Source organism: Pleurodeles waltl, chromosome 9 (assembly GCF_031143425.1).
Source record: "Pleurodeles waltl isolate 20211129_DDA chromosome 9, aPleWal1.hap1.20221129, whole genome shotgun sequence".
Lineage (NCBI taxonomy): Eukaryota > Metazoa > Chordata > Amphibia > Caudata > Salamandridae > Pleurodeles > Pleurodeles waltl.
In genome coordinates, this window is record NC_090448.1 from 502466564 (window position 1) to 502493806 (window position 27243).

Consider the following 27243-nt stretch of genomic DNA (forward strand, 5'->3'; position numbering starts at 1 on the left):
TTTGCCCTAATTTCAGGATCGTTTCCATACAAAAACCAATACAGTAGACCACGTTTCAGGTTCCAGTTAATCAAGTGGAAAGAGGTCGATCTTAAAAGGGACCACCTTTATGTCACTGTTGTAGACCTCAAAGCAGCATTTGATATGGTCCCAAAAGATAAGCTATGGTGTATACTTAGAGAACTAGGAATTCCTGGCCCTCTACTCAATATCATTATTCGGCTCCACTGTACTGCCTATGCACAGGTTCACTGGGGAGTGAATGGAGAAATTGCTGAACCCTTTAGGGTCGGTAAGGGTGGTAAGGCAAGGTTGCGTCTTTACCCTGACATTGTTCTTGCAGTTCATAGATGGTTGCATAGATTAGCCTTTGGGCTGTGACAATGACTCCCCTCTACCAGGTTTATTGTACACAGACAGCCGCTTATTAGTATTGAAAACCCTCAAAGGCTTTGAAATCCTTTAAAAAAAGTTAAAAACATTCTGTTCTGACCGTGGCCTTGTAATGAATGCAAATAAAACAAAGTTTATGGGTATTCATTCCCACAAAGGATTCAGAGGGGCCTTTACACTAGATGGGGTGGAGCTAAGGAGAGTGCTTGATTTCGATTATCTTGGCATTCGATTGTCCAGTGCGAGTACCTGGGTAAATCAGCTTACAAATAGTACCCTCACCCTTAACCACAGGGCAGCCATTATCTTAAGATTTGCTAAAAAGACTTCCTTTCATTTAATTTCCCTCCTACTTTAAGCTTGGAGGGCCAATGCTGCAGCAGGTGCAGCCTGCGGAGCTGAATGGTGGGATTATGGTAATCTCAGTGCTTTGGGAGTACCTGAGAATACATTTTTGAGAGCGGTGCTTCAGCTCCCACAAAGCTCCCTATTAGTCTTCAAGCAAGATTTAAGTATCCCCATAGTTTGTCTAAAACTGATTTTACATTGGCTATGAGTCTGGCCTATTTACGAGTTGAAGAATTACAAGGTGGGCCTTGGGGCTGTCTTGAACAGGTCACATGGAGGGGTGAAGCTACCATGGCTGAATTACGTTAAGCAGTCACTCCTTTAGCTAGCTAGAACCACGTAAAATAACATCACCAGCAATTAACAATCTGAAGCAAATCTTTTGGGAACTCAAGGAGGTTAAACTCTTTAAACAATCAGAATTAGGGTACATGACTGTTTCTTAGAATTTAAGCTACTCTCATCTTTTGAAAACTATATGGATGACATCGACCACCAATTTACAAAAGTTCTTTATATAAGGATCAGGATGGGTTCACTTCCACTTGCCACATTTACAGCCAAGTGGAAAGATGGTTATGAAGGCAATAAAATCTGTCCTACCTGTACACAGACTGCTGAAACAGATGTTCATTTACTGTTCTTTTGCCTAAAGTATCAAAAGCAACAGCAGCGTTGGATTATTCCTTTATGTTACCTTCTGGGCATTCACCAGTATAAGACAGCATTGAGAATATGTAGAGTACACACGTCCCGACCATTGTTTTTTCTATTGCGAAGTATATGGAGAGCATTAGGCCAATATGGCGTAAAATTATTACTCTTCTGCCCCCATAGACTTGGATTTGTTTAGCTGGTTGTTTTTCCAATACTGGGCTTTTAACATTGAAATGAATGAATGAATAGTTTATTAATTTAACTACATTCCTGTTGTCAATATATGAATTGTAAATACTTTTATCGAAATGTTTCTAACAAACATAAAAATTTGATGTATTAGTATTATATTGTTGATTTGTTACTTTTATGGTCTACAACCGAAATAAAGTACTTACATTGAATTGACTATGAAAGAATATTAAGTGCTGATAACCGCAAGAAAATATGGAACATTTTTCAAACTATCTCATGATCTTTTATTAAGCATAATGTCAAACAGCCCAAAAATTTGGTTAATGGTTCCTTCTCAAATATATGAAATATACTGACAGCTATAACTAATCCATACTTCAGCTATTACAATTACTGAGGTTAAGCAATCATTAAGGTCAGATCAATAAAAGATATTTAAATATAGTCCAACTCAGTGGTGGCCCTCAACATTGTGCATATGCAGCACCATTTACATAGCATCTAGCATACACATCCAAAACCTATTAAAAGTGGTTGGCCCCTGAGTGCCTGCCTAGAACATAGTTATTTGAGATATGGCTGGGTTTATCCAAATAATAATGACCTATCAGATACTGATTGTTTCTCAATACTTGGAAAAACGAAGACATAACACAAATGGTCTCCAAGTGACAGCATCAGGACTTTTAGGATGCTGATGTGGAATATCACCTAAATGAGAATATTGTCAGATCTTGCATTTTCACTTACTCATTCACCTATATCTTCTGCACAGAGAGTTAAGCACTGGCTTCAGAGATCTGTCTGTGACCTACATACCACTCATGCCTTAATTATATGTGGCCTGTAGCTTGCACTAGTCTGCCCTGCTAAATTTCATCTGCTGGGAAATGAAGTTTGTGGTTCTGCCTTCTGTGAGGTGGGGAAGCTTGCATTGCTACTGCCATGTTCTAACTGTTCTGTAAAGAATACTGTTTGCACTGCTTCTGCCTGATTGGTGTCTGTCCTATGATTAAGAAAGTTTTGCCTCCTGCCGCACTAGCTGTACCTGTCCTATGGTTGAGGGACACTTGCACTGTTTCTGCCCATGATGTGCATGTTGTATGAAGAAGGAGGGTTTTTATTACTGTTGCTTCACCTTATGAAAATCAAAGGTTATATTGAGTGCACTTAAGTAATGTGCCCTATGAACCAGGGGCTGTTTCACAATATTTGAAATAAATACCTGTAATTCTGAGGAAGAGGCCTGTTCCTGAACGGACTATACACGAGCCTCGAAATAGCTTCCACAGAAAAGAGATGCAGACACAGATGTTCGACCCTCATGTTCTTAATTTTGTGATCGGTAGACACCAGCAAAAAACATTTTTAGCTTACCCACATACACTTTTAATACAGGTCCGGCAGTTTGAAAAAGGGATAATATGAATAATGTTATGTGGCTGCATACCCATACTAAGGAACTCATTAATAGGAGACTTTACAACCAGAGAACAGTAGAACTTTCAGATGCTTCGTTGTGCTAGACAACCCACTGTTGACTCATACAACACTAGTAGACGAGGGTTCATCTTCCTGTACGAGTAACTAATTACCTAAAAGGTGTGGAATTTTCTTTCAAGAATGTTGTACTTCTTCTATGTTCATGTCTGTTTATAACAGTCCTTTAGCCCCTCTCACTCTCTCCTTACTGTGTAATCTATGCCTGTTGTATCTGTCCTGAATCTGTGAGAGATTACCCTGATGTTCCTTCTGCTGCTACCATTAACCACTAAAGGTGTGGGATAGATGAGGTTGAGGGTAGAATTAGACCAGTGTTCCCTCAATTCCCAGCACCGGTTGGGTAGGGGTTTGTGATGAAAAGAGAGGAATATGGGTGAAGAGTGTCTCTAGAACGGGTGGTTGTGTTAGATAAGGGGAGGAAGTTCCTTTACGGACTAGGTGGTCTCACACACACATAATAGTGTCTTGCTTCATCATTTGACCACCTAGCCTCACCCAAGTAAGATGATACTACTTGGGCGGACTCAACCTCTTTGTTAAAAGAACAAGAGGGAGTGCTGAAATTAATCTTACTGGATAAATATCAGGGATCCAGATAGGGTGAGAATAAAAATACCATACATGTCACCTATTTCAATTAATTAAACTTTAATGGAGGTGCATGTTGGTAAGGTTAAAAACGGGGGAGAAAAAGGCTCACTAGAGATTAATGTCTCTTAGAGTCTAAAAAAAAATATATATATGTATGACCAACATGTTTCTGCCCTCTCGATGTGCTGGAAGGTCAGGGGCATTCGTCAAGGTCTAGGATCCCAAAGCACTACTGCTAAGGGGTGTGCTCTTTAACTGAAGTCTAAAGGCCTACCTGAACAGGTGATTCACAATAAGGTAGGTCTGTAAGGTATAATAAATAAGCTGCATGGTTACCACCATACTTTGCTGTGTTGTGTGCAGTGGTGTGCCACCCTTTTCTCACCCTATCGTAACCTGCAGCTTATTTATTATATCTTACAGACCTACCTTATTGTGAACCACCTGTTCAGGTAGGCCTTTAGACTTTACTTAAAGAGCACACCCCTTAGCAGTAGTGCTTTGGGATCCTAGACCCTGATGAATGCCCCTGACCTTCCAGCACATCGAGAGGGCAGAAACATGTTGGTCATACATATATATATTTTTTTTAGACTCTAAGAGACATTAATCTCTAGTGAGCCTTTTTCTCCCCCGTTTTTAACCTTACCAACATGCACCTCCATTAAAGTTTAATTAATTGAAATAGGTGATATGTATGGTATTTTTATTCTCACCCTATCTGGATCCCTGATATTTATCCAGTAAGATTAATTTCAGCACTCCCTCTTGTTCTTTTAACAAAGAGGTTGAGTCCGCCCAAGTAGTATCATCTTACTTGAGTGGGGCTAGGTGGTCAAATGATGAAGCAAGACACTATTATGTGTGTGAGACCACCTAGTCCGTAAAGGAACTTCCCCCCTTATCTAACACAGCCACCCGTTCTAGAGACACTCTTCACACATATTCCTCTCTTTTCATCACGAACCCCTACCCAACCGGTACTGGGAATTGAGGGAACACTGGTCTAATTCCACCCTCAACCTCATCTATCCCACACCTTTAGTGGTTAATGGATATATAGATTTCTCTTGGGAGCTTGTGTGGGATAGCATCACTCCCATAACTCTCTCTTTGTGTTTTATCCTTCTGCTGCTACCACCTGTCTGTTATTTATTCTTTGCCTTAGGAAAAGCAATGCTGCTGCTGTCCATGTTTACCTTTATAAATAAAAAGCTGAGCAATTCACATTGTCAATGCTTGATGTGAATGAAAGGCGTGAACCCTCACAAAATATGTGAGCAGAACTAACTTTTGCATTATGCGTGAAGCATGCAGTTTTTGAAATGTACTAAACAACTTTGCAAAATGTTAACACAGATGACATGTGGATCAATTTCACATATAAATGCTTTTAACCATTTCTATAATTTTAGCAGGCAGCATTTTGTCTGATGATATTGTGAGCATTAAAAACAAAACTATGCACCCCACAGTGAAACAGGCTGTTGGCTGAAAAGACCGAAATGGCTGATGGTCTAATTTTTCATAGCGCCACTTGAAAGCCTTGTGAAATACAAAATAAAATTTAGTTTCTGAATTTGTCCCACTTTCCTTGTAGGCAATCACAGGATAAACAGACCAACAGGTGGGATGGCAGAGTAAGCCTTTCAAATGCAGATACAGAATCTCTTTGATAATGGACTACCATTCTTTGCAAAATGAGCATGCTAAAAAGGATGTTACAATTCCAGAAGCATCAAAAAGTGTCTGAACAGACACCGAGAAAGGAAAAACAGTATGCTAGCACCCCTCTTTCCATTCCCATCCTCGGCCTAAGGGTTGGTGTGACTTAGAGTGAGTGCCTGTAACACCATTGTAGTGTGTCAATGTGCTGCAGGTGCTGTCCCGTGAGAGCCACCAGTGTGCCAGCGCCACTAGACCAAGAAACAATTGAAGAACTGTTGAAAAAATGGAGCAGAAAGAATGCAGCCTTAGGCTTACTGGCATATTTCCAAGCAGGGTTACTTAGTTTACTCTCAGATCACTCACACAATCAAATGTCCAAGTCATTTAACCAATCAAACCACTTCTACCTCCTTTTCAGACCATGGCTAAGATGCATGCAAGCAAGAAGAAGAAAGACCTGAGTGCGAATCACACAAAATGTTTGGTTAGAACATATACTCATTAAGCCTCAAGGGTCGATTTCCTAGTGGATACCAAAACTGTCCACAAACTCATGCCAAAGAGCTGATAGCTGTAAGACTGCAGGCTGACATTATTTCTGATTTGTTCCTTTTGCCAGCATATGGAAAAACCTTAATCACTGAGACACTCATGCCATTTCGTGTTTTTCAATTTTCCCCAGGCCAGTGCACCTCCATACTGCATAAAACAAATGATCAGGTTTCTTCGTGGGAAGGGGCTGTACATTAACTTATGGGCACATGTTTGCATTTCAAACATCACAGTGCAAAATGACAAAGCTCTTACTAAAACAACACCATAAAAGACACGATCATTGGAATCAAACATGCTTGCTGGGCCCAGACATAGGCAAACCTGCATTAGTGGAAGATCCTTGACGGTGCTAGGAGCACATTAGGATTCGTGCAAGAAGGAACTCACAAAGGAGCTTGATTATTATACGCACAGAAACGTAGCAAAGTCTCTCATTAAATTAGACCATAGATGAATATTTACTTATTAATGCACTCTCGATTTCTTGGGGATTAGGAGAAAACGCAAAGATTCTGAACATGAACAAACTGTGTAGTTTAAAAAACAAACTACATTACGTATTTTCTATGTGATGTTACTTATAGGTACAAAGAGAGCAACTCATACCTCGTCATCACCCGGTTTGTTCTGCAGCATCATTTGAAACTTCTCCAAACTAATCTTCAAAGTCTTAAGTTTTACAGACAGTGCTTCAGTTTCAATCTGTGTTCCTCCACGATATTCTCGCTGCCAGTCGCTGCCGCCTTCCAGTAATGAAGATACCTTCTGTTCAATCTCCATTAATACATTCTGTAAGCGAAATCATTAACTAGACTTGATGTGCAGGTCACCCCAAATTGTCTAAAAGCGACATTCACTGAAGATTCAAATAACAAAATATTCTGGCCAAAAATTGGCATACTTGGCAGTACTTTGGATAAATTCACAATGAAATGTCTACGTTACTATTAACTTTTAGTGAAAGAAGTAGGTTAATATTCAGAATACAAGCAAAGTGCATTAATTGGCATGAAGGGAGCCTCTCGTTATGTTGCTGTGTGATTAACAGTATACATCCTGTTGACTGTAGAAATAAGATGACACTGTCAAAGTGGTTCAAGGAAGACAGACACGAAGAAAATTCTATGAAAGAAAAATACTGGATTGTGGTTGTGTTGTGCATGAGGTGGTATAATACAAATGGTGGATGATTTAACAGAAAGTACCAAAAAGTGAAGAACAAAGTACAATCTGAAAAAATGATGGTCTGCGCATTCGACTTAATAATTAGTCAGCCCTTTTGCTAATGAAGCCAATGTTATGCACATGGCATTCCACAGAACGGCTTAACACTTTTCTACTGGGGATTAACTGCATTTTAATTTATTATGAGGTTTGATTTTGCCAAATTAAATAGTGTACAATTTTCTGCACTTCTAAGATTGGTTGGGACTGGTTGGTAAGGTGGCTGCTCTAGTTTTTCCATCCAAGGTATACCTCATGTCTATCAGATGTCACACACAAACTCCTTTCCTGGATGTTAGAAATGGGGTCTTTGGTTGGAGGTCGGGTTACCCCCTGTCGTAGTAAGGACCCTCACTCTAGTCAGGGTAAAGGAGAATCACCCTCAGTTAACCTCCGCTCACTCTATTGGTAGCTTGGCACGAGCAGGCAAGCTTGACTTCAGAAGCAAGGTGTAAAGTATTTGTAACAACACACACAGTACCTCAGTGAAAACACTACAAAATGACACAACACAGGTTTAGAAATATAGATAATATTTATCTAAAGAAAACAAGACCATAACGAAAAAAATCTAACATACACAAGTCAAGTTATGAATTTAAAAAGCAAAAGAGTCTTAAATTCTTTAGAAAACAATGAGAACATTGTTAGTGTATGACATAAAGCAGATCGGGCAAGCGTGCGTCGAAAAAGGCCAGCGATGCGTCAATTTCTCACTCTCAAGCGAGTGCTTGCGTCGTTCCTCCTTCGGTTGGGTTGGCGTGCGTCATTTCCTCTCTCCTGCCAGAGAGCGATGCGTCAATACAGATGGGCACCTCAGGTCCGGGCAGCGTTTGCGTTGATTTTCCACATCCAGCAATGTTGCGTCGCAAGGTGTCAAGAAACAGCACTGCATGGGGGCTTGCGTCGTTAACAGCAGCCGCTGCGGGTGTTGTGCATCATTTTTCCAGCCACGTTGCTTCAATCTCCCAACCGCTATGCAGGTGGAGCATTGATTATAGCCGCAAGGCCGGCGGCACGTCGTTTTTCAGCTGCAAAGCAGGTAGTGCGTCGAATGTTTCCCTGCACGGCAGTCTTTCCATGGATTTCTGTCCTTTTCCACCAGCTGCACCTTTCACCGGCCCAGAGACAGGTTAGGGCACCACTTGGCAGGCAGGACTCTCAGCAGAAAGCCCAAGTGCTGGCAGAGAGAAGTCTTTGCTGTCCCTGAGACTTCAATAACAGGAGGCAAGCTCAGTTTCAATCCAGTGGAGCTTCTTCACCAGTGGGAAGTCACACAAAAGTCAGTCTTTGTCCTCGCTCAGGTACAAGCAGCTACTGCAGGCCAACCCAGCAAAGCACAGTCACAGCTAAGGGGCAGTAATCCTCCTCCAGCTTCTCCAGCTCTTCTCCTTGGCAGAGGTTTCTCTTAGTTTCAGAACTAATCTAATTTTCAGGGGTTTTGGGTCCTCTTCTTATACTCCTTTCTGCCTTTAAAGTAGGCCTATTCAAAGGAAAGTCTTGTGTGTAAGATCCTGCCTTGCCCAGGCCAGGCCCTAGACACACACCAGGGGGTTGGAGACTGCATTGTGTGAGGGCAGGCACAGCCTTTTCAGGTGTAAGTGACCACTCCACTCCTCCCCTCCCCTCCCCTCAGCCCAGATGGCTCATTAGGATATGCAGGCTACACCCCAGCTCCCTTTGTGTCATTGTCTAGAGAGAGGTGAAAACAGCCCAACTATCAAACTGACCCAGACAGGGAATCCACAAATAGGCAGAGTCACAGAATGGTTTAAGCAAGAAAATGCCTACTTTCTAAAAGTGGCATTTTTCAACACACAATCTAAAAAGCAACTTAACTAAAAGATGTATTTTTAAATTGTGAGTTCAGAGACCCCAAACTCCACATGTCTATCTGCTCCCAATGGGAATATGCGCTTTAGTAATATTTAAAGACAGCCCCCATGTTAACCTATGAGCGAGATAGCCCTTGTAACAGTGAAAACCGAATTTGGCAGTATTTCACCATCAGGACATGTAAAACACATGTAAAGTACATGTCCCACCTTTAACATAAACTGCACACTGCCCAGGGGGCTATCTAGGGCCTACACTAGGGAGGCCTTACATGTACAAAAGGGGAAGGTTTAGGCCTGGCAAGTGGGTACACTTGCCAAGTTGAAATGGCAGTTTAAAACTACACTCAGACATTGCAGTGGCAGGTTTGAGCCATTTTTAAAGGGCTACCAATGTGGGTGGCACAACCAGTGCTGCTGGCACACTAGTAGCATTTGATTTACAGGCCCTGGGCACCTCTAGTGCACTGCACTAGGGACATACTAGAAAATCAAATATACCAGTCATGGAAAGCCAATCAACAATTCACATTACAAAGAGAACACATGCACTTTAGCACTGGTTAGCAGTGGTAAAGTGCCCAGAGTCCTAAAGCCAACAACAACAGGTCAGAATAAAATAGGAGGAAGGAGGCAAAAAGATTGAGGATGACCCTGCAAAATGGAAAAAGTCCAACACTGGAGCATGTTTTTTTAACTCAATTATTGATTGCAATTTGAAGTGAGCAAAACATCTGGGTAGATAGGTTGTGACAGTGCATCCCTAGCTCAATTTATGCTTTTTGCACACTTTCATCAATAATATTGGTAAATTCCTCCAATCAATGATCAAATTTAGAAGTTATCTGGGTGGCACAACACCATAGTTCCAGATGAAGTGTGTAAAGGAAGGAGGAGCGGAACAGTCAGAAGGAAAGTCAGTATTTTTCAGAAGCAATTCTTTCCTAAAAATGAATGAGATTAGCAGACAGCAGGTCTGGTCCAAATTTGGGAAGGTATGTTTCAAGTGTGATCAATTGGAAGCGGGGTATAGAGCCTAGGCAGGATATAAAGGTACAAAAATAAGATAAACATAAATTAAACAGGCCTTGCAGCTTCTGGGGAAACTAAAAGTACTTATACACTTATGAGATAAGGCACTGCAGTTAAAAAAAAACACATGGCCATCTATGGATGATGTTATCCGATAGAGAAAGGATTGTGTCTTCTCATTTGTCCTTGGAATCCTGTGGATCTCAGTTCTATTATTACAGCTTTGCTTGCAGTCCTTGCTCAAAAGAAAAAAATATGCAAAACTGAATGCTATAAATAATATGAACTATACAATGGTAAGGGTACCCTTTGTTCGAGTTCCTAGGAAACCTTTAGTGAAAGGAGGGTGTGAGCCCATAGGTAAACTATCTCCAGGCAGATCTGCCAAGGTTATGTCAAATGATTTAAGTTGTTGTTTAGTGTTCTGGGTGAGCTCTGGTCTGATGTAGACTCCAACCAGCAACAAGGCATAAATGAGTTTTCTGTGTGGTGTCTGTGGGAAACCTCGGACACAGAAAAAAGAATGACTTAGCTATGTCCAGGAACCCACCCTTGTGTGCAGAATGCAAAGTATTCTTTTACAGGAGGCCTTCCATACTGCATGTGGTCTTTATGTACACCACAGAGATGGACAATCACACAATACAAGCTCATGAATTTGTGAAGGATTTCCAGCATTCAAGACTGTCTGGTAAGCAGACACTTCTTCTTGGGGTGCAGGAGGCACTCTACCTACAATCAGTTACCTTCAACCATCAGCCTCCACACAGCCTATGGAGGAAACAGTAGACTTCCTTCACCAACGTAGAGGGGGAAACCACAAGTACACTCCAAGTCAAACAGAATGTGACATTTGAGAAGCATAAGAGTCCCTGGTGTCCATCACCCAGTGACTTCGACATGTGATTCGAGGCTACAGTGAAAATAAATCACAGGCCATGTCAGAACACCGTGGGTCATCTGTGAAGGATATTTGATTCAGCACTGAGTAATGATAGGTATGGGATTCACAGCTTGTGTTTGTTTGGGCTCTTAAGCCTATTGGTGACACTGTGAAATTCCAAAATAAGTGTATACATACTGAGCAGAAGAAACAGGTCAAGAGTGAAACAGAGAGAGTTTGAACTCTAAAGTCCCAAGATTTGGTTGATGGAACAGTAGGACAAATAAAGGGCGGGTAATGCTAGAAGTACAGCTAGAGTGTAAGGAGGTGGGAGGAAACCATGACTGGGCAATGAGAAAATGACAAGACACAAAAGAGAGAAGACAGACATAGAGCTAAAGATAACAGCATGACCAAAAAAAGGTTTCAAGGTGCCACATAAGCAAAGCAGAAAGGAATGGTCTGGCCCATAAAGGAGCATCCTCTATTTAATCGAATATCATCTGAGGTGCTCAATTAAGTAGTGTTCAATAGCACAGATTTGAAGAAGAGGCAGATACAGCCCCTCTCATATGGACTGTTAGAGGTCCTATTGTCACCCACTGGGTGTGCTTCAGCCGAAGGGCATATTGGGAACATCTGGTACAGTAGTGTACACCACTTAGGTCCACAGAAGAGTGTCTGATGGAACCATGTTCATTGGGAAATTGATCTTAATACTTAGTGATGGATTTGGGTGAACAAACAGCAATAGAGTTTGCGATAATAGGAGGCTTTCAGGGATGCAATGCAGATGAGTAGTGCAGAGTAGGAAAGAGGCAAAATAACAGATCTGAACATAGAATGTGGAACATTACGATTTAGTCTTCTTAGTAAGTGTAAGTTGTGGGACTGAATTGAGAGATAGTGAGATGGTGTAAGTGTGAGATTGAGTTGGATATGGGTATAATTCTGTTTACCAACAATTGGTCCTGTGTTGAAGCCGTCATATTCTTTCAAGCATACTACTTCTTTCACCATGAAAGTACTCCCTGAGACATAAGTCTGGATCCAGCAGGTGTATATGGTCTCCAATGGACTAGATCATTAGCCTTCATTTGTATTTGCGGAAGATTGTGCTGAAAGAAAACCTAGTGGTGATGTACAGGCTGGCACTGTAGGTTACTGCAGGGAAGTACAGCCAATGTATCCATATGGTGTAAAATGCATGGTCCATACAAACAATGTAGGTCTCAAACAATCAGGGACAACTTAATGAGAATATTTTACGCATACATAAAAACAGATACATGGTTCAGAAGATGACTAAAGGACTAAACAGCTGTATATTTCAGAGAAGCAAGGGAAACAAGAAAAAACTTTGCTGGCATTGGGACAAAGGGATGTTTCCACTTCAGGAACACAAACTTCTTAGAACTATCAATAAACCACTATAAAAGTGCCAACAAATATATTAGGTGGGACATATGGAAAACATTGTGCATTACGAGCTACTCAACCCCTCCGCAGTGTTTTGTTTTTCCTAATGAATTTTACAAAAACACATAAGACTATACATTATCAATCTGTAATTTTTCTAGTGTGGCTATTTCCATTGCAAACCGCATTGTGATGGAAAACTCCTCCGGCTCTGGCTCGCAACATTCGTCTTGCATATATTTTTTATTTTTTTAACTAAATAGATTACCATTAGCGCAAACATTACTCGTACCCTCTGGGACATATTACAGCTACTGCATCAAATTCAGTTTTTGCACCAACATTTCTTGGATTCATAAACTGCCCAGCTGTCACTGGGGTTTCGTAATGACGTGAACTGTGTGAATGGTACACAATTGCTGTGGGTAAAAACGTCAGTGCAAAACTACCCTGTTGCATCTATGCAATCTGGAAGTGCAATTGAGAAATCGCACAAGCACAATTTATGTAATTCTGTCCCTAAATGTGCGGCACCGACATAGCAGGTCTTTTTGGAAGTGAGGGTCGCCGACTTCTTTTCTAAAACAACAAAGCAAAGTGGCCGTTTTCCTAAAACGATTTAGCTAAACTGGCTTCACTTGATCACCAGGCCATAACATTCTCCCTTTTAAAGTGTTATTCCCTGCAGCAAGTACAGTTAATAATTTAAAACCCATGTAACCGCTCTCTGAAAGAATCTAAGAGTGGAGCTGGAACATCATTTACATGTTTCTACGGCAAGAAACACGATCATAAGGGCTTGCATGCTATGCCTTTCCATATACATTTTCCCCCACTCTATCCACCACCTCGTCTCAGTGTTTAACTTTTAAAATCATAAATAGCGAGGGGCAGCGGTTCTTAGGAGCTGCCAAATCCCATTGTTACTGCATAACAAGGGCACCTAGGTTTCATTCCAACTCGTACCTCCTTCTTTCCCTTCCCTACACTTACTTTCTCTTTATATCACACTTCGGAATCTTGTTCATTCCTCATTTATCCGTTTGTTAATGTGTGCTTTTCTATCTTTGCCTAACGTCTCGGCATCAAAAATAAATCTCTCTGCTCACCATCTCCATCCATCCGCATAAATTAGCACTGCATGTTTTGTTGCACTAATTATTATCTGGAGTGCAGCATATGATTTTGGGTTGAAGTGCACGGTATATTATGGGCAGCCTAGGCTTTCGAACATTTATTTGTGACTAGATTTGAAAAAAAAAAAGATTATTCATAAAAATAAAAAATAAACACTTTTATAATGAACAATTTAGTTTGTGGCATTTTGTTTGGGCGTTAAAATGGGAGTGATTAACAATTCACTGTCATTTGGGACTTGCTGTTTTGCTTTTCCCATTTTCAGAGGTAATGACTCGTGCTTCAGGCATGAAGCGACGGCCACTGGCAACGATGAATAATGTGGCAGTGCATAGATGGAATATTGGTATCACCCGAATGTATTTGCTCTAGGCTTTGATGTCGTAATATTTTTCCGAATACAGCGTGCTTTCTTTTTACCACACACATTTGCACAATAAAATCATGATTTCTTCAGTAAGCAGTAGGAAACTGCATTTTCATGCGGTACTGCCCAATCTATACATTTTTCCACAAAATACAGTAATAAAATCATACAACTCAAGCACCAAATATATGAGAATTAAAAGATGTTTCATTTTATGAGTTTTGAATTCAATCGAGTAGCTTCATTGTATGATGTTCTAAGTAAGTTTTCATTGTCACTTGCTTTAGAAAAGGTTTTAATATCCTTATATATTTATATACATGATTTTAATGTAGCGATGCTGCCAGTCTTCAGTTCAAGAAATGACAGACTTCTCACTGCACTTGCCAAAATCTAGATCGCACTTAAACTTAAAAGAGAACAACATAAAAGGTTCAATGGAAGGCAGAGAGAAATGTAGATGGGTGGCAGGGAAGGTATGCATTATCCACTCATCCCATGTTCTTGTCCTATACACATGAAAATGGGATTCCAAAAACAAATGTTAGATTTTTTCAGGAAACCAACCTTGGGGTTGAAGAATAAGTTACTTCTCTTTTGCAGCAGTCTAAGACAGATACTCTCTCTATCTGAAGTATGATCACCTTTTGAATATCCACAGGCTCCAGACTGAATCCGGAAAAGTTGTACAGCTCTCCTAAACCACTGGGAGGCATTTGGCTCAGTCTTGGCATTTGGTAGCACCCATTATCACCCGGGAAATGACAACAATGGAGCCACATAGGCGCCGCCCCGATCTCCTATGTCAGCTTCTCATTCATTTTTTCCAAACCCAAAGATGCGGAACTATGGGCAGTTTGACTGATTAATAGCAATATAGTGCACCAACCTAACTTGGATCTTCATTACACTGTATCTAGGACAACTCAGAATGGGGAAGTGGGCAGGATTGGTGAGGAACCTACAGGTAGAGTATCCAACACAAAGACATTTAATAAAGGTAAGCAATTTGTTCTTCTAGCGGATACTTCTACTGGCAGATTCATCTAATTCTGAATCAATACCAAAGCAATGCACCTCCCAGGTGGTGAGGAGATGTCATATCAGAAAGTCTTGCAGCACATGTCTTGTGAAGTGGCACCAAAAGCAAACATCAGAGTCCAAGCAATAATGCTTATTAAAAGCAAACCATCAGAGTCTAAGCAATAATGCTTGATAAAGATGTGATTCAAAGCTCACATTGCCGCTCAACATATGTCCGAGATAGGGACACTCTCAGATTAACCTGAAGAAGTTGCTTTTATCTTGGGGGAATGGGCCCTCACTCCTTCAGTAGGTTCTTCCTTGCTGATCTTGTATATCTTAATGTATAGCATTAAGTATCTGGATAGGACCATTTTTTTGACCGCCTAGGCCTTACTGGCACCAACATATCCTATATAGAGCACAGTATCAGACCTAAATTACTGACTCTCGTCTATGTATTAGCTGACAGTCCTAGAAGGATCAAAATAATGGAGTTTGCCCTCTTCCTTAGCTTTGTGAGATGAAACAAAGAATAATATGTAGGCAGTGTGGTAGATTGCCTTACATGAAACTGAATCACCACCTTTAGAAAATATATGCATTTGTTCTCAAAACTAGCTTGTTTGGAAAGAAAAATGCGAATGGGGAGCAGACACACAGAGTCTGCTGCTTACCGACAAGCTGAGCTGACTTGATGGCATTCAAGAAGATGGTCTTTATTGTTAGCAGTGATAACTGGAGGCTATGCGTGGACTTAGAGTTTCCATCAGAAACATGAGGACCAAGTTAAGATCCTACTGGGGTATAATAAACTGAGAAGATGGAAACCCCTTGATAAACTCCATAACAATCAGAGACTTGAACCGTTAAGGCTGATCTGCTTGACAAAGAAAGACCGACAAAGCAGAAACCTAACCTTTAATTGTGCCCAGTGCAAAGCCTTTTTGTGCTAGCGCACAGTGCAAAACATCCAGCCGATGCCCCTTAAAAGGATCAATGCTCTCTCCCGCACACCATAATGGAAAACTGTTACAGTGCCCAAAGAATACAAATTTCTTTAATGGGTGATATAAAGATGATGCCCGTCACCTCCCCCAGTAGCGGGAAATAACAATTTGCCAATTTGCCCCACTGAACTTTAAGGCATGAAGGTGGGTGCCCTTGAGAATGCAGGTCAGATACTGCTCTTCTAATTCCAGGAAGAGGTCCACCATGGGTAAAGCAGCAGAGGAGGATGCACAGACAAACAAAACAGTTTTTTATAGAAAGTCCTCCGTGGTCTGGGGTATTCAGAAACACCTCTGCATGAACCTGGTTCAGCTTCATTAGCATTCGAGGAATCAGGTGGGAGGAAGGGAATCCACTGTTCCATGGAAAGGCCCATGTCTAGCTAAATGCATGCCTCAGGTTCAGGCTTAATTTTACCTACTGGTGTTGGGCACCAGCACTCATTTTTGGAGACCGGCACTTATTTTTCCTGACCGGACATATGCAGCTAATGTGCTTTTTCAAGAGGGCAAACAGATCCACTGAGGGGTCTCCCAGTGGGCAATGTTAGACCGTACCATTCCAAGTGCAAAAACCATTAGTAGTCAGCAAGAGGACGCAAACTCAGGTCATCAGTGCTTGCATTCAGGAAGCACACCAACTGGTTGTCAACCAGCAAGATTCTGTGAGGCTCAAGCCCACAGCCTCAGCATTTCCTGGCACAGGGGGTTCTCATCCACTGTGCTGCCTTGCTTGTTAACAAACCACATCCCTGTTCTACTATTTGGGAGTATCTGGACAGACCAAGCTTGAAAGGAGGCCAGAACTTCTTCAGGGCCATACACATCACACACACTTTCAGCACATTGATATGGTTCCTCTCGTCCTCTGGGAAGCAAAGTCTTATAACCTCCAGACACAAGATGTGACATCAGTCACCACTACTGATGGAGGAAAAAAGGGCCTGCCACAACGGAAATTCTCTTGCACTGACCATCATCAAAGATCTATCACTGTTTACAGGGTGTTTCTGACATGGTCAGCCAGGGTGCACCTATGTTGAAATAATTGAAGGGAAAGGCATCAATGAAGGGCGCACATGTGACTGTGAGCGTGAATGACCTGTAAGGGCCAAGAAGCCAGAAGGTCCAGAAGGCAAATTACTGTCTGGGGTTGGAGCAGAGTCTCTCTTCTGAAACCCCAGAATCATATTCCAAATCCTGTGGGGAGGCAGGAAGCCTCTGCCAGATGTTTTGTCCAACAAGGCACTAATGAACAGAATGCATTGTAAGGGCTGCAGGTGAGATTAGGATAGACTGAAGGAAAACCCAAATTTAAACAGAAGGAACACTAAGGCATTCAGATTGGCAGACCCCAGCTGTTGCAAGTCCACTTTCAGCAGCCAAATGTCAAGGTACAGGAATACTGAAATCTCTGTCCTGCACAGATGTGCTACAAACGCCACCATCACATCGGTAAATTATATGAGACATCAATGCAAATGCAGGAATTGGCAGTGGATGAAGCTTACCAAAAAGTGCAGGTACCTCCTGTCCAATTGCAGAATCGGCACATGAAAATAAGCATCCTGCAAGTCAATGGACACTGTTCAGACTCCTAATTCCAAAGCCAGAAGAACTTTTGTGAGGGGCAACATATCCTTGCGAAGAAATGTATTCAAGACCCCAAGATGGAGGATGGGACAAAGGCTGTAGTCATTCTTGGGCACAAGAAAATAATGAAAGTAGTATCCCTGCCCAATCTACTGTTATGGGGCTGTCTTTGTGGCCCCTTTGTGCAACAAAGCCAGTATTTCCTGGTGCAGAAAAAGTGTGTGCTTATCTGACTGGGTTGATAAGATTGGAGGATTGTGGGCACCCCTGTGTAGGGAGGGCATCACCTATTCGTATAATCTGTAGGAGAAATCAGCCTGGTTACTCCCCATTGTTGGAAGACTTCCTATGCCACCTCAATATGTAACCACGAGTCGTGATCTGCCAAGCACTGCCATCTTAATTCGTTCACCATGATGTTGAAAGATCCTGCCATTTGATTCACTACCAGGGAAGCGCTGTGACACTACAGCCAGGTCTAGAGAGGAAAAGGCTCTTGGCATGGAACCTGGAACCCCACACTGCCATGCTTGCTGCGGTACCACATGCCAGTTGTGTTGTCCATTAAAACCTAAGCAGCATCCCTTTGCTGGGAGGTAGGATTGCTTTTGGTGCCAGGTAAATGAACCGCAACTCCAACAGGCGATGTGAAGGAAGGTCTCCACTAGAGGCCAGAGTCCTCTGATCTCCTCCTCTCCGAGGTGACCCCCCCCAAGCCCAGCAGTGATGCAGCTGTCACCACTAGCATCTCTGAGTGGGACAGGGAGAGGAGTATTTTTTTAATCCAACTGCAGTCATTCAGCCACCACTGAGGAAGTTTTACAGTCTCCTCTGAAACCTGGACGGAATCCAATAAGTTTTACTGGTGCTGGACCCACTGAGACTTCATGTCTCACTGCAGAGTCCACATATGTCACCTCAAATAGTTGCTGAGCAGGAGACCGTAGGCCAAGAGGCTCAGAAGCCTCACAGCCACACCCATTGAGACCCAGCATCAAGCCAGAAATACGGGGATCATAGCCCAAATGCCTTTGACTCATGATGGAGAGAACAGACCCAAAATTGGAAAAAAGTTAGGTGTGCTGTCACCACCATCATCACTTTCGTGAACATCCACGGAGCACTTGTGAGGCCAAAGGCGAACAACACAAATTGAAAATGCTCCTGGCCTGCCTTGAACTGCAAGGAGATTCTGTGGGACTGCAGGGCAGTTACATGAACGTAGGTATCCTGCTGGTTCAAAACCACCCAGATTGTGGGTGAATGTGAGCATCTTGAATTTGCCCTTCTGCAAGAAGGCATTCAGAGTGCGGAGATGTAAATGAGGATGAAGACCTCAGCCCTTCTTTGGCACAGGGAATTGGCGTAACAGCCCGCCCCTTTTCCTAGGGCCAGAACCCTCTCCATAGGTCCTTTAGCCAAAAGAACCTACAGCTCTTGAAGGAAGATAGGTGTTCTTCTGAAAGCCACTTTGATGTGGGCAGATGATACAGTGGGTCAGAAAGGAATGTCAGGGCACAGACCTGTTGAATGAGCTGAAGGACAATATCTGCCAAGTGTTATATTGTTCCACCTTGGAGATAATGTCTGATTCTGCCTCTCACAGGTTGCCCTTGTGCCACTAAGAGCAAACTAAAGCGGTTTGGAGGCTGCTGCCACAGGGGCAGCAGACTGGCAGGGTTTGTTGAGCCAGATGACCTGGAGGTTGTCTGCTTGACCTCTGTCCATGAAATGAATGGGGTGCCTTTGGTGAAAGTGAGTGGTGGTACACCAGACCTCTTGACTAGCTGCCAAAGAGATAAAACTGCTGAGGAAATTGTCTAATAGAAAAGGCCAAAGAGCACACTGCCACCCGGCTTTCTTTGAAACGTTATACTGCTTATCTTTGAGGCATTATAAGACGTATCTATGAGTGACACCTATATGGATAAAGAGAAGCCATGGATCTCATCTATGTGATGCTAAAATGCCACGCTAGTTCCAACTGTCCTACCCAAGCAGTCAGTAGTGTCTATTCTGATTGTATGACGTTTTTAGCTACATACTGACCATCCAGGATGCTTTGAGCCAGGGAGGCCCGAAATTCTACAAGGACTGCAAGATCTCGATGATCATGTCCCAGAGAGTGTGGGAATAGCACCCTTATAAATAGCTGGCATTGACCAACCGCAGGGCTAGGCTAGCCGATTAAAACATTTGCTTCCCAAGTCTATCAATGCCCTGTGACTCTCTGTCTGGTGGAAGCTTGAACCACCAGACTTTCTGACATGGAGTGTTGAAGTGAGAAATTAGGGTGGCCTGATGTCAGTCTGTGGTGACTAGTTAACTGTTTGTTCAACTATGGGCAAGAACAAAGCTTGGCCCGGGTGCCCAGTAAAGTGTCAGTCAGGGCCTCATTGAATGGAAATAGAATTTGGGAAGAAGACTGTAAAGCTTCAGTGAGAATGAAGTTGTAAGTCCAATACTCCCCTGAGTATTGTATCAATATAGTAAAGGAAGCACTATCCTTCATTGACGGCCTGAGGGGAACCAACCCAGTATCTTGGGAACTTTCCAACCCATGCGCATCCTGTAAATCTATGTAAAGTTTGCTTTCTTCATAGTGCAGGAGTAAATCATTCCCAAAGCATTCCATTGTCATCTCCAAAGGCAGGCTGACTTTGGTCGGAGTCACAAGTGAAAAGTTGTTGGAGAGGTGGAGGGTGCCTCTGTGGTAAAGGCATTGTTTTATTTGAATCAGACTGTACAGGATCGGGTGGATCAGTGTTTACTTGCGCCCAACCTCGGAAAAGGCCAAGATAAGTTTGGCTCAGAGTTAGACACAACTATTGGTACAAAGTCCTCCTCTGGCACAGGCGGCGTCAAGCTGGAATGGACCTGCATGGAATTTGGTAACAGTGTGGAAGTCAGCACAAAAGTCAGTGCAGAACCCAAGATAGTTTCGGGAAGCGCAGACTGCACCGAGCACAGATTCACCAACATTAACTCAACCGGAGACCCCACTTATCTCTGGGGATAAAAGGTGCGTCCAAGGGATTGGAAGAGTGCCGAAAATATGCAACATGGCCTTTCTAAAGGCCTCGATCTGTTATGACATCACAGATGGCCCAAGAAACTCAGGAATCACATTTGTGGCAGTGGAATGGGTACGAGATCAAGAGGCACCTAACAACATCTCTGGCAGAGAGTTGGGTACTGGTATGAATCCCGCTTAGACTCCTTGTGCTTCTTCTTTGACTTACCAGAAGACGTGAGCCACAACCTGTTGCAGGAATAGCGCAGAGCAGGAGCAGGTCTATATCCTGAACTTTGAGTAGGAGTGGAAATTGCCTGTTTTCGCGTTTCGAGTTTGGCGATATACAGTTTCCCTTGATGTTCATGGACCAGGTTTGGAGTCATGAAGGCACACTCTTCACACAATCTGGAGCCATGTCCTGAACCCAAGCAGCAGTGGCATACCTCTTGCTGGTCTGTAACACATATTTGCTTGAGACAGTCCAGATTAGGCTTAAACTCTGTAGTTTTTGTAGATGACATGCTTCCTTGCACACTGGTTTTCAACAAAAAGTAAGATTTAGTATCAATTGCATAGACGCCAATACGCAACATTGTTTATCTCAACTGGATGACTTATAGAATCAGATATTAGCTGGTGACATCACTCTACCAGAGGTCACCCAAGAAATTAACGATTTAGCTCCAGGAACAATTGCATGTTTTGACCTTATCCTCTCACAGGTGTACAAAGTACGAAAAACAGACATTGCTCCTCTCTTCATAAAACTCTTCAAGCTACTTCTGGTGTGCAGGCTTGGATCCTCTTCAGGTTGCGGGGTATTCGGACACCCTGGGGACGATGCAGAGAAATCCTAGGTGTGCATGACAAATTCACAGGAGAAGCATTGATCCGGTGGACTGTGTGTCGAAGTTCCGGTTGCAACGCTGGTGCTGAGTCGATCTCCATTCGGGGAGCCAGGCTGCATCGGTTCGGTTCGGCGATGCAGTGATTTTCTCACTGCAGGACAGGCTGTGCATCGATTCCAGCAGGCTGTGCATCGATTTTCACCGCACAAGGAGTTCTTTGCAGAGATTAAGGGCCAGATGTAGCAAAGGTTAGCGACTCGCAAACGGGCAGAATCGCAATTTGCGACAGTGCAAAATCGGAAATGGGATGCAAAAAGCCCATTTCCGACTCGCAAAAAGCGATGGGATCCGTTTGCGAGTCGCATCCGTTGCGACCCCATTTTGCGACCCGCAAATAGCAAGTCGCAATTTGCGAGTCGCAAACCATATGCAATTGCAACTCGCAAATTGCGACTAGTCGCAAAAAGCCCAGTTTGCATGTCCCATTTACCACTAACTCAGAGCAGGTGGTAACCATTACCAAAGTATAAAAAGGGGACCCAGAAGCCATCTGGGTTACTCAAGATGGCGGAGATATACCTGATAGCAGTGAGGAGGAGAGTCTACGCAGCCCAGCAGAGGAGGAGGAGGGGCCACAGACAGGAGAAGATATATAGAACCAGGCAGACTCTTTTTCAGCAAACTGAAGAGGAGATCTATGACAAATACCGCCTTAGCAGCGCAGCCATACTAGAATTAATAGATTTACTGAAACCACAGCTAGAACACCAGACTCTGCGTGGCTGCGCCATTCCTACGCATGTGCAAGTACTATGCTCACTGCACCTCTTGGCCTCAGGGAGCTATCAGGGGGTCATTGCTGTGGCAGGTGGGGTATCCCACAGTGCAGTGTCAAGGTTCCTCAGGGCCTTCCTAGATGCCTTAGTCACGCACATGTCTCACTTCATATACTTACCAAGGAATGAGGCAGAAATGAACAGCACCAAGCTGGACTTTTACCGCATTGCCCACTTTCCCCATGTCATAGGGTGTGTAGATGGGACACACATTCAAACATGCCCCCCTGGAAATCTTGGACACATTTTCCGCAACAGAAAGTGTACCCACTCACTCAATATACAGGTTGTTTGTGATGCCCATTATGTCATCACCGACATTGTAGCTAAGTTTCCAGGCAGTACCCATGACTCATACATTTTTAGGCATAGTGGGATACATCAACGCCTGGAACGTGGGGAATTCGGAGACGGTTACCTCCTAGGTAGAGCCACAGACACTTGCAGACATACACACAGGTCACTGTGCACGACAATCTGGACTTCTTAACCGTGTACTTTTGTGCCCAACAGGTGACAGTGCATATGCTCTCAGGCCTTGCATCATGACTCCGTTTTTAACACCCAGCACTGAATCAGAGAGGCAATACAACAGTGCACATAAGAGGACCAGGAACCTGATAGAGCGCACCTTCGGACTCCTGAAGGCAAGATTCAGATGCCTCCACCGCAGTGGAGGTGCCCTCCAATACACCCCCATTACCGCATTCAAAATTGTGGTCGCATGCGCCATCCTCCACAACATAGCCACCCGACGTGGGCTACCTCTCACCCCTGCAGACCCAGATCCGGATGATGAAGAGCAAGAACAACCACATCGCCATCATGGGGATCGGAGTATAGCTAATCAAGGCAGACTGAGACGGGACCACATTGCAACACAATATTTTGGACGGTACGTGTCAACTCCCACCATACTCACCTATTAACCAAAAACTCCATTTGTTAAGTGGAACAAAAATAACTGTTTTATTAGTGTAATTAAGAAACTATATACAAGTCGAAATTGTCCATGGGCAGGAAAATGCCAACCAGTCATGTGGCACATTAACGCCATGTGCCACATTTAATGGTCCTGGGTGTTCTCTACGATCTTCTGCCCCTCCTGCCAGCCTGGCTGGTCCCTGCTGCTTCCGTGGTGCTCTGCCTACCACTCCTGAGCACCCTGCTGTCAGTGGCAGAGACACTGCTCACTGTTGAGTCCTCCTCACTGTCTCGGGGTGTTTCCCCTGTGGCCCTCGACATTTCCCGTGTCTCCATCAGTTCGATGATGTGGGTGAGACGTCCCAGGCCCCTAGCAACATCCCCAGCGAAATGGCCCATCTCTACTTGCAGCCCAACTGTCCTCCTCGACAGGCCTGTGGTATTCATGGCGAGCCTGCCGATGGATGTGGCCATCCTGTCCAGTCTGTGCATTATCTGCCGATCTCTGCGCCGCCCAGCCTCTGCCTGGGCCAGCAGTCCTCCCGCCAGTTCCCTAATGGCAAGGGCAAGGTCCCCAGTGTTCTGGCTCATCATGTCCATACGTCTGTTGAGGTGCTGCATGCTGGCATGGTTGTTTCGCAAAAAGCGGTGCAGCACACCACTAATTCTGCCCAAAATTCTGTTCTGCAGGCGCTGACCACGCAGCAGATGTGCCTCACTGGTGGTTGGAGGAAGTATCCTGGATGCAGACTGCAGCCCAGATGGACTTGACCTGCGACGCCTGCGCAGCGGTGGCTGCCCTGTGCTCCCACCTGTGTCCTCCCTGCCTGTTGCTGGGGCAGCCTCTTGCGTAATTGTTGCAGCAGGTGTGGCTACTGCAGGGATGCTGCTGACCGTGCAGGTGGGGGTGCTGGCGGGTCCTGGGGTGTCCTCCTGGGCCTGGGTGCTTGGGGTGTTGGGGGTGTCTTGCTGGAGACCTGTGGGACATGGGGAACAGACTGTCAGTGTCTACTATCTATTGCACACTTCCTAATAAACATTTGCCTATGAACTGCCTACTTGACTACATTTCCCATAATGCATCATTCTGGCATTTTCTACCCTGAAATGGAGCTATTTTGGTTGTGCATGCACCTGTGTACATGGTGGGTGGGGGTATGGCATTGATAGGGGTACAGGCATATCACATGGTACTCACCGGTTGATGTGCTGGGCTCTGAGGTGTCCAGGTCCCCAAATCCACACACTGCCTCCTGCTCCAATGTTTCTTCCACCCTTTCTTCCAGGGGTGTGGGTGGTGGCACAGACGATGGTCCCCCTCCTGTGCCTCTCATCTCCCGGAGCCTTTCAGCCACCCTCTCCTTGGTCCGGGAGCGGAGGTCATACCACCTCTTCTTGATGTCCTCGATTGTCCTGTGGCTCACCCCCAGGGAATTGATCTTATCCTGAATGTCATGCCAGAGTTGTTTTTTTGTGGCCTCAGGAACATTGAGGGCTGCTCTCCCAAATAGCTCATCATAGTGCTGACAGCATTCCTCTGTCAGCACCTCCAGCTCCCTCTCAGAAAATTTGAGCTTCCTCTTTCTTGGGGTTCCCTCCATGGCAGCTGCTGTTTGTTCTGTGTGAAAACCAGCAGTTATAAAAGGGTGTGGTCCTCCCTCCTCCCAGGTGTATTTGTAAACTTCCTGGCTGTGATGTCATCATCATGTGCCAGGAAGTGTTTCCAGAGTGTTCTGGTGTGGTTTCTGGAGTGTTCTGCTGCACCTGTAAGCAATTTTCAGGGTAATCGCAATTTGCGACACCTACTCGCTAATTGCGAGTTCGTTTTTTGCACACTCGCAAAAAGCGACCTCGCAATCTGCGGACTCGCACACTGCGTTGCGAGTCCAGCTGCGAGTCGCAAATTCGGATCGTTTTTTTTTCTGGCATTACATATTGCGACTCGCATTTTGCGAGTCGCATCAACTCGCAAAATGCGAGTCGCAATTTTTATTTTTGCTACATCTGGCCCTAAGTCTTTTTGGCCCTGAGACTTCAGGAAACAGGAGTTAAGCTCAATCCAAGCCCGTGAAGAGCACTTCTCAGCAGAGCCAGAGGGTAGTAAGGCAGCAGGGCAACAGCAAGGCAGCAGTCCTTTACAGCAAAGCAGTCCAGGTGAGTGCTTTGGGCAGCCAGGCAGCTTCTCTTGGTAGGGTGCAGGTTCTGGTTCCGAGTTTCTTCCCCAGGAGGTATCTTGTCAAGAAGAGTTGGTAGGGTCAGAGACCTGGTTTAAATACCCAACTGTGACTTTGAAGTGAGGGAGGCTTCAAAGAGTGGCTTAGAAGTGTACAATGTACCCTTTCAGTTCCATCCTGTCTGCCAGGGTCCCAGTAGAAGGGTTTGGCAGTCCATTGTGTGAGGGCAGGCCACTGTCCTTTTAAATGTAAGTGTCAGGCCCTCCACCCTCCCAGCCCAGGAAGACCCATTCAGTATGCAGATGTCTGTAGGTGTGGCTGAGCATCCTGTGTCTGGGGTTGTCTGAGTGAAATGCACAAGGGAGCTGTCAACTAACCAAGCCAGACGTGGATTGTAAAGCACAGATGGATTTAAGTGCAGAGAAATGCTCCCTTTCTAAAAGTGGCATTTCTAAAATAGTGATATTAAATCCAACTTTACCTGACAGCAGGATTTTGTATTACCATTCTGACCATACTAAACATGACCTTGTTACACCTTTCAGATCAGAATCTCCCACTCAAACAGTATATGAGGGTAGCCCTAAAGTTAGCCTATGAAAGGAGCAGGCCTCACAGCAGTGTAAAACGAATTTAGGAGTTTTACACTACCAGGACATATATGTCCTGCCTTTTATCTACATAACACCCTGTCCTATGGGCCTACCTTAGGGGTGACTTATATGTAGAAAAAGGGGAGTTTAAGGTTTGGCAAATACTTTTAAATGCCAACTCTAAGTGGCAGTGAAACTGCATACACAGGCCATGCAGTGGTAGGCCTGAGGCATGGTTCAGGGGCTACGTATGTGGGTGGCACAACCAGTGCTGCAGGCCCACTAGTAGCATTTAATCTACAGGCACTGGGCACATGTAGTGCACTTTACCGGGGACTTACATGTAAATTAAATAAGCCAATTGGGTATGAGCCAATGTCACCATGTTTTAAGGGAGGGAGCATATGCACTTTAGCACTGGTTAGCAGTGGTAAAGTGCACAGGGTCCTAAAACAAGCAAAAACAGTGTCAAAAAAGTGGAGGGAGGCAGGCAAAAAGTTAAGGGTTACCACCCTAAGGCTGTCAGGTCTAATACTCCCCAACTCTAGTAATTTATGCTCTATATATGAAGCCTCTAATGATGAAGATAACTCTATGTAAGCCTACAATTTTTCCCATGGCTGTTTTATTAATACCACTGACTATGCTGAATATGCCACCGTTTACAGGACACATTTACAACAAACATTAATACTCACGGAAAAGTGGATTAATGTTTTGCCACCTATACAACTACTAATTCAATCAAACTAAAACACAGATTCTGTTAGTTGTGGTATCATTAGTTGGAAATGCCTCAAAGTACCAGGGCATAGAGTTAAACAATGAAATTACATCATTTTATAAGGCTAATAATAACAAACTGTATAGCTATTGTTGGGTATTATGGGATGGAAATATCTTCAAATATCATTAATTAGTGATTTTCCCTTTATATATATATATATATATATATATATATATATATATATATATATATATACCTATTTCACATGCTGCCATTAAACCACCCTGTATTTTATTTCAGTTTTTTTTAGGAAAACTGGTGCTTTCATTTGTAGATTTAGTTGGGGCGTTACCAACCTTGCACGTCATACAGGTTCCTTCAGTTTTCTTTTTTGAGAGGTGGATGGCCTTTCCAGACTGTGCTGGCAATTTTATTAGGCCGCCTTTGAGAAGATACTGATAGGTTTCACAAAATCATTTCCCCACCTGATATATTTTATTCACCTTGTCATTGACACTCCCTACTCAAGTTTTGGCAATTCAATATTCTTGAAATAATTTACTTTTAAGATTTATTACACTTTTGAAGTGCCTAGGCAAAAGCTGAAAAATCCTCATAAGCTTCCTCTTGTTCATGCTAGCAGTCCGGCTTACGAGAGGATCCTTGTTTGCCATCAGGCTTGAATGACACAC

The 27243-nt window shown here is 43.7% G+C and overlaps 1 protein-coding gene across 9 annotated transcripts in view; it reads right to left on the bottom strand.

The window, feature by feature from the left end:
• Positions 1 to 27243, bottom strand: part of SYNE2 (spectrin repeat containing nuclear envelope protein 2) — a 1823309-nt gene that overhangs the window by 532133 nt on the left and 1263933 nt on the right. For all 9 annotated transcript variants that reach the window (XM_069207355.1, XM_069207357.1, XM_069207362.1 and 6 more), the window contains one exon: positions 6517 to 6699. In XM_069207355.1, the coding sequence (XP_069063456.1) occupies positions 6517 to 6699 (183 nt within the window). The remainder of the gene's footprint in view (positions 1 to 6516; positions 6700 to 27243) is intronic.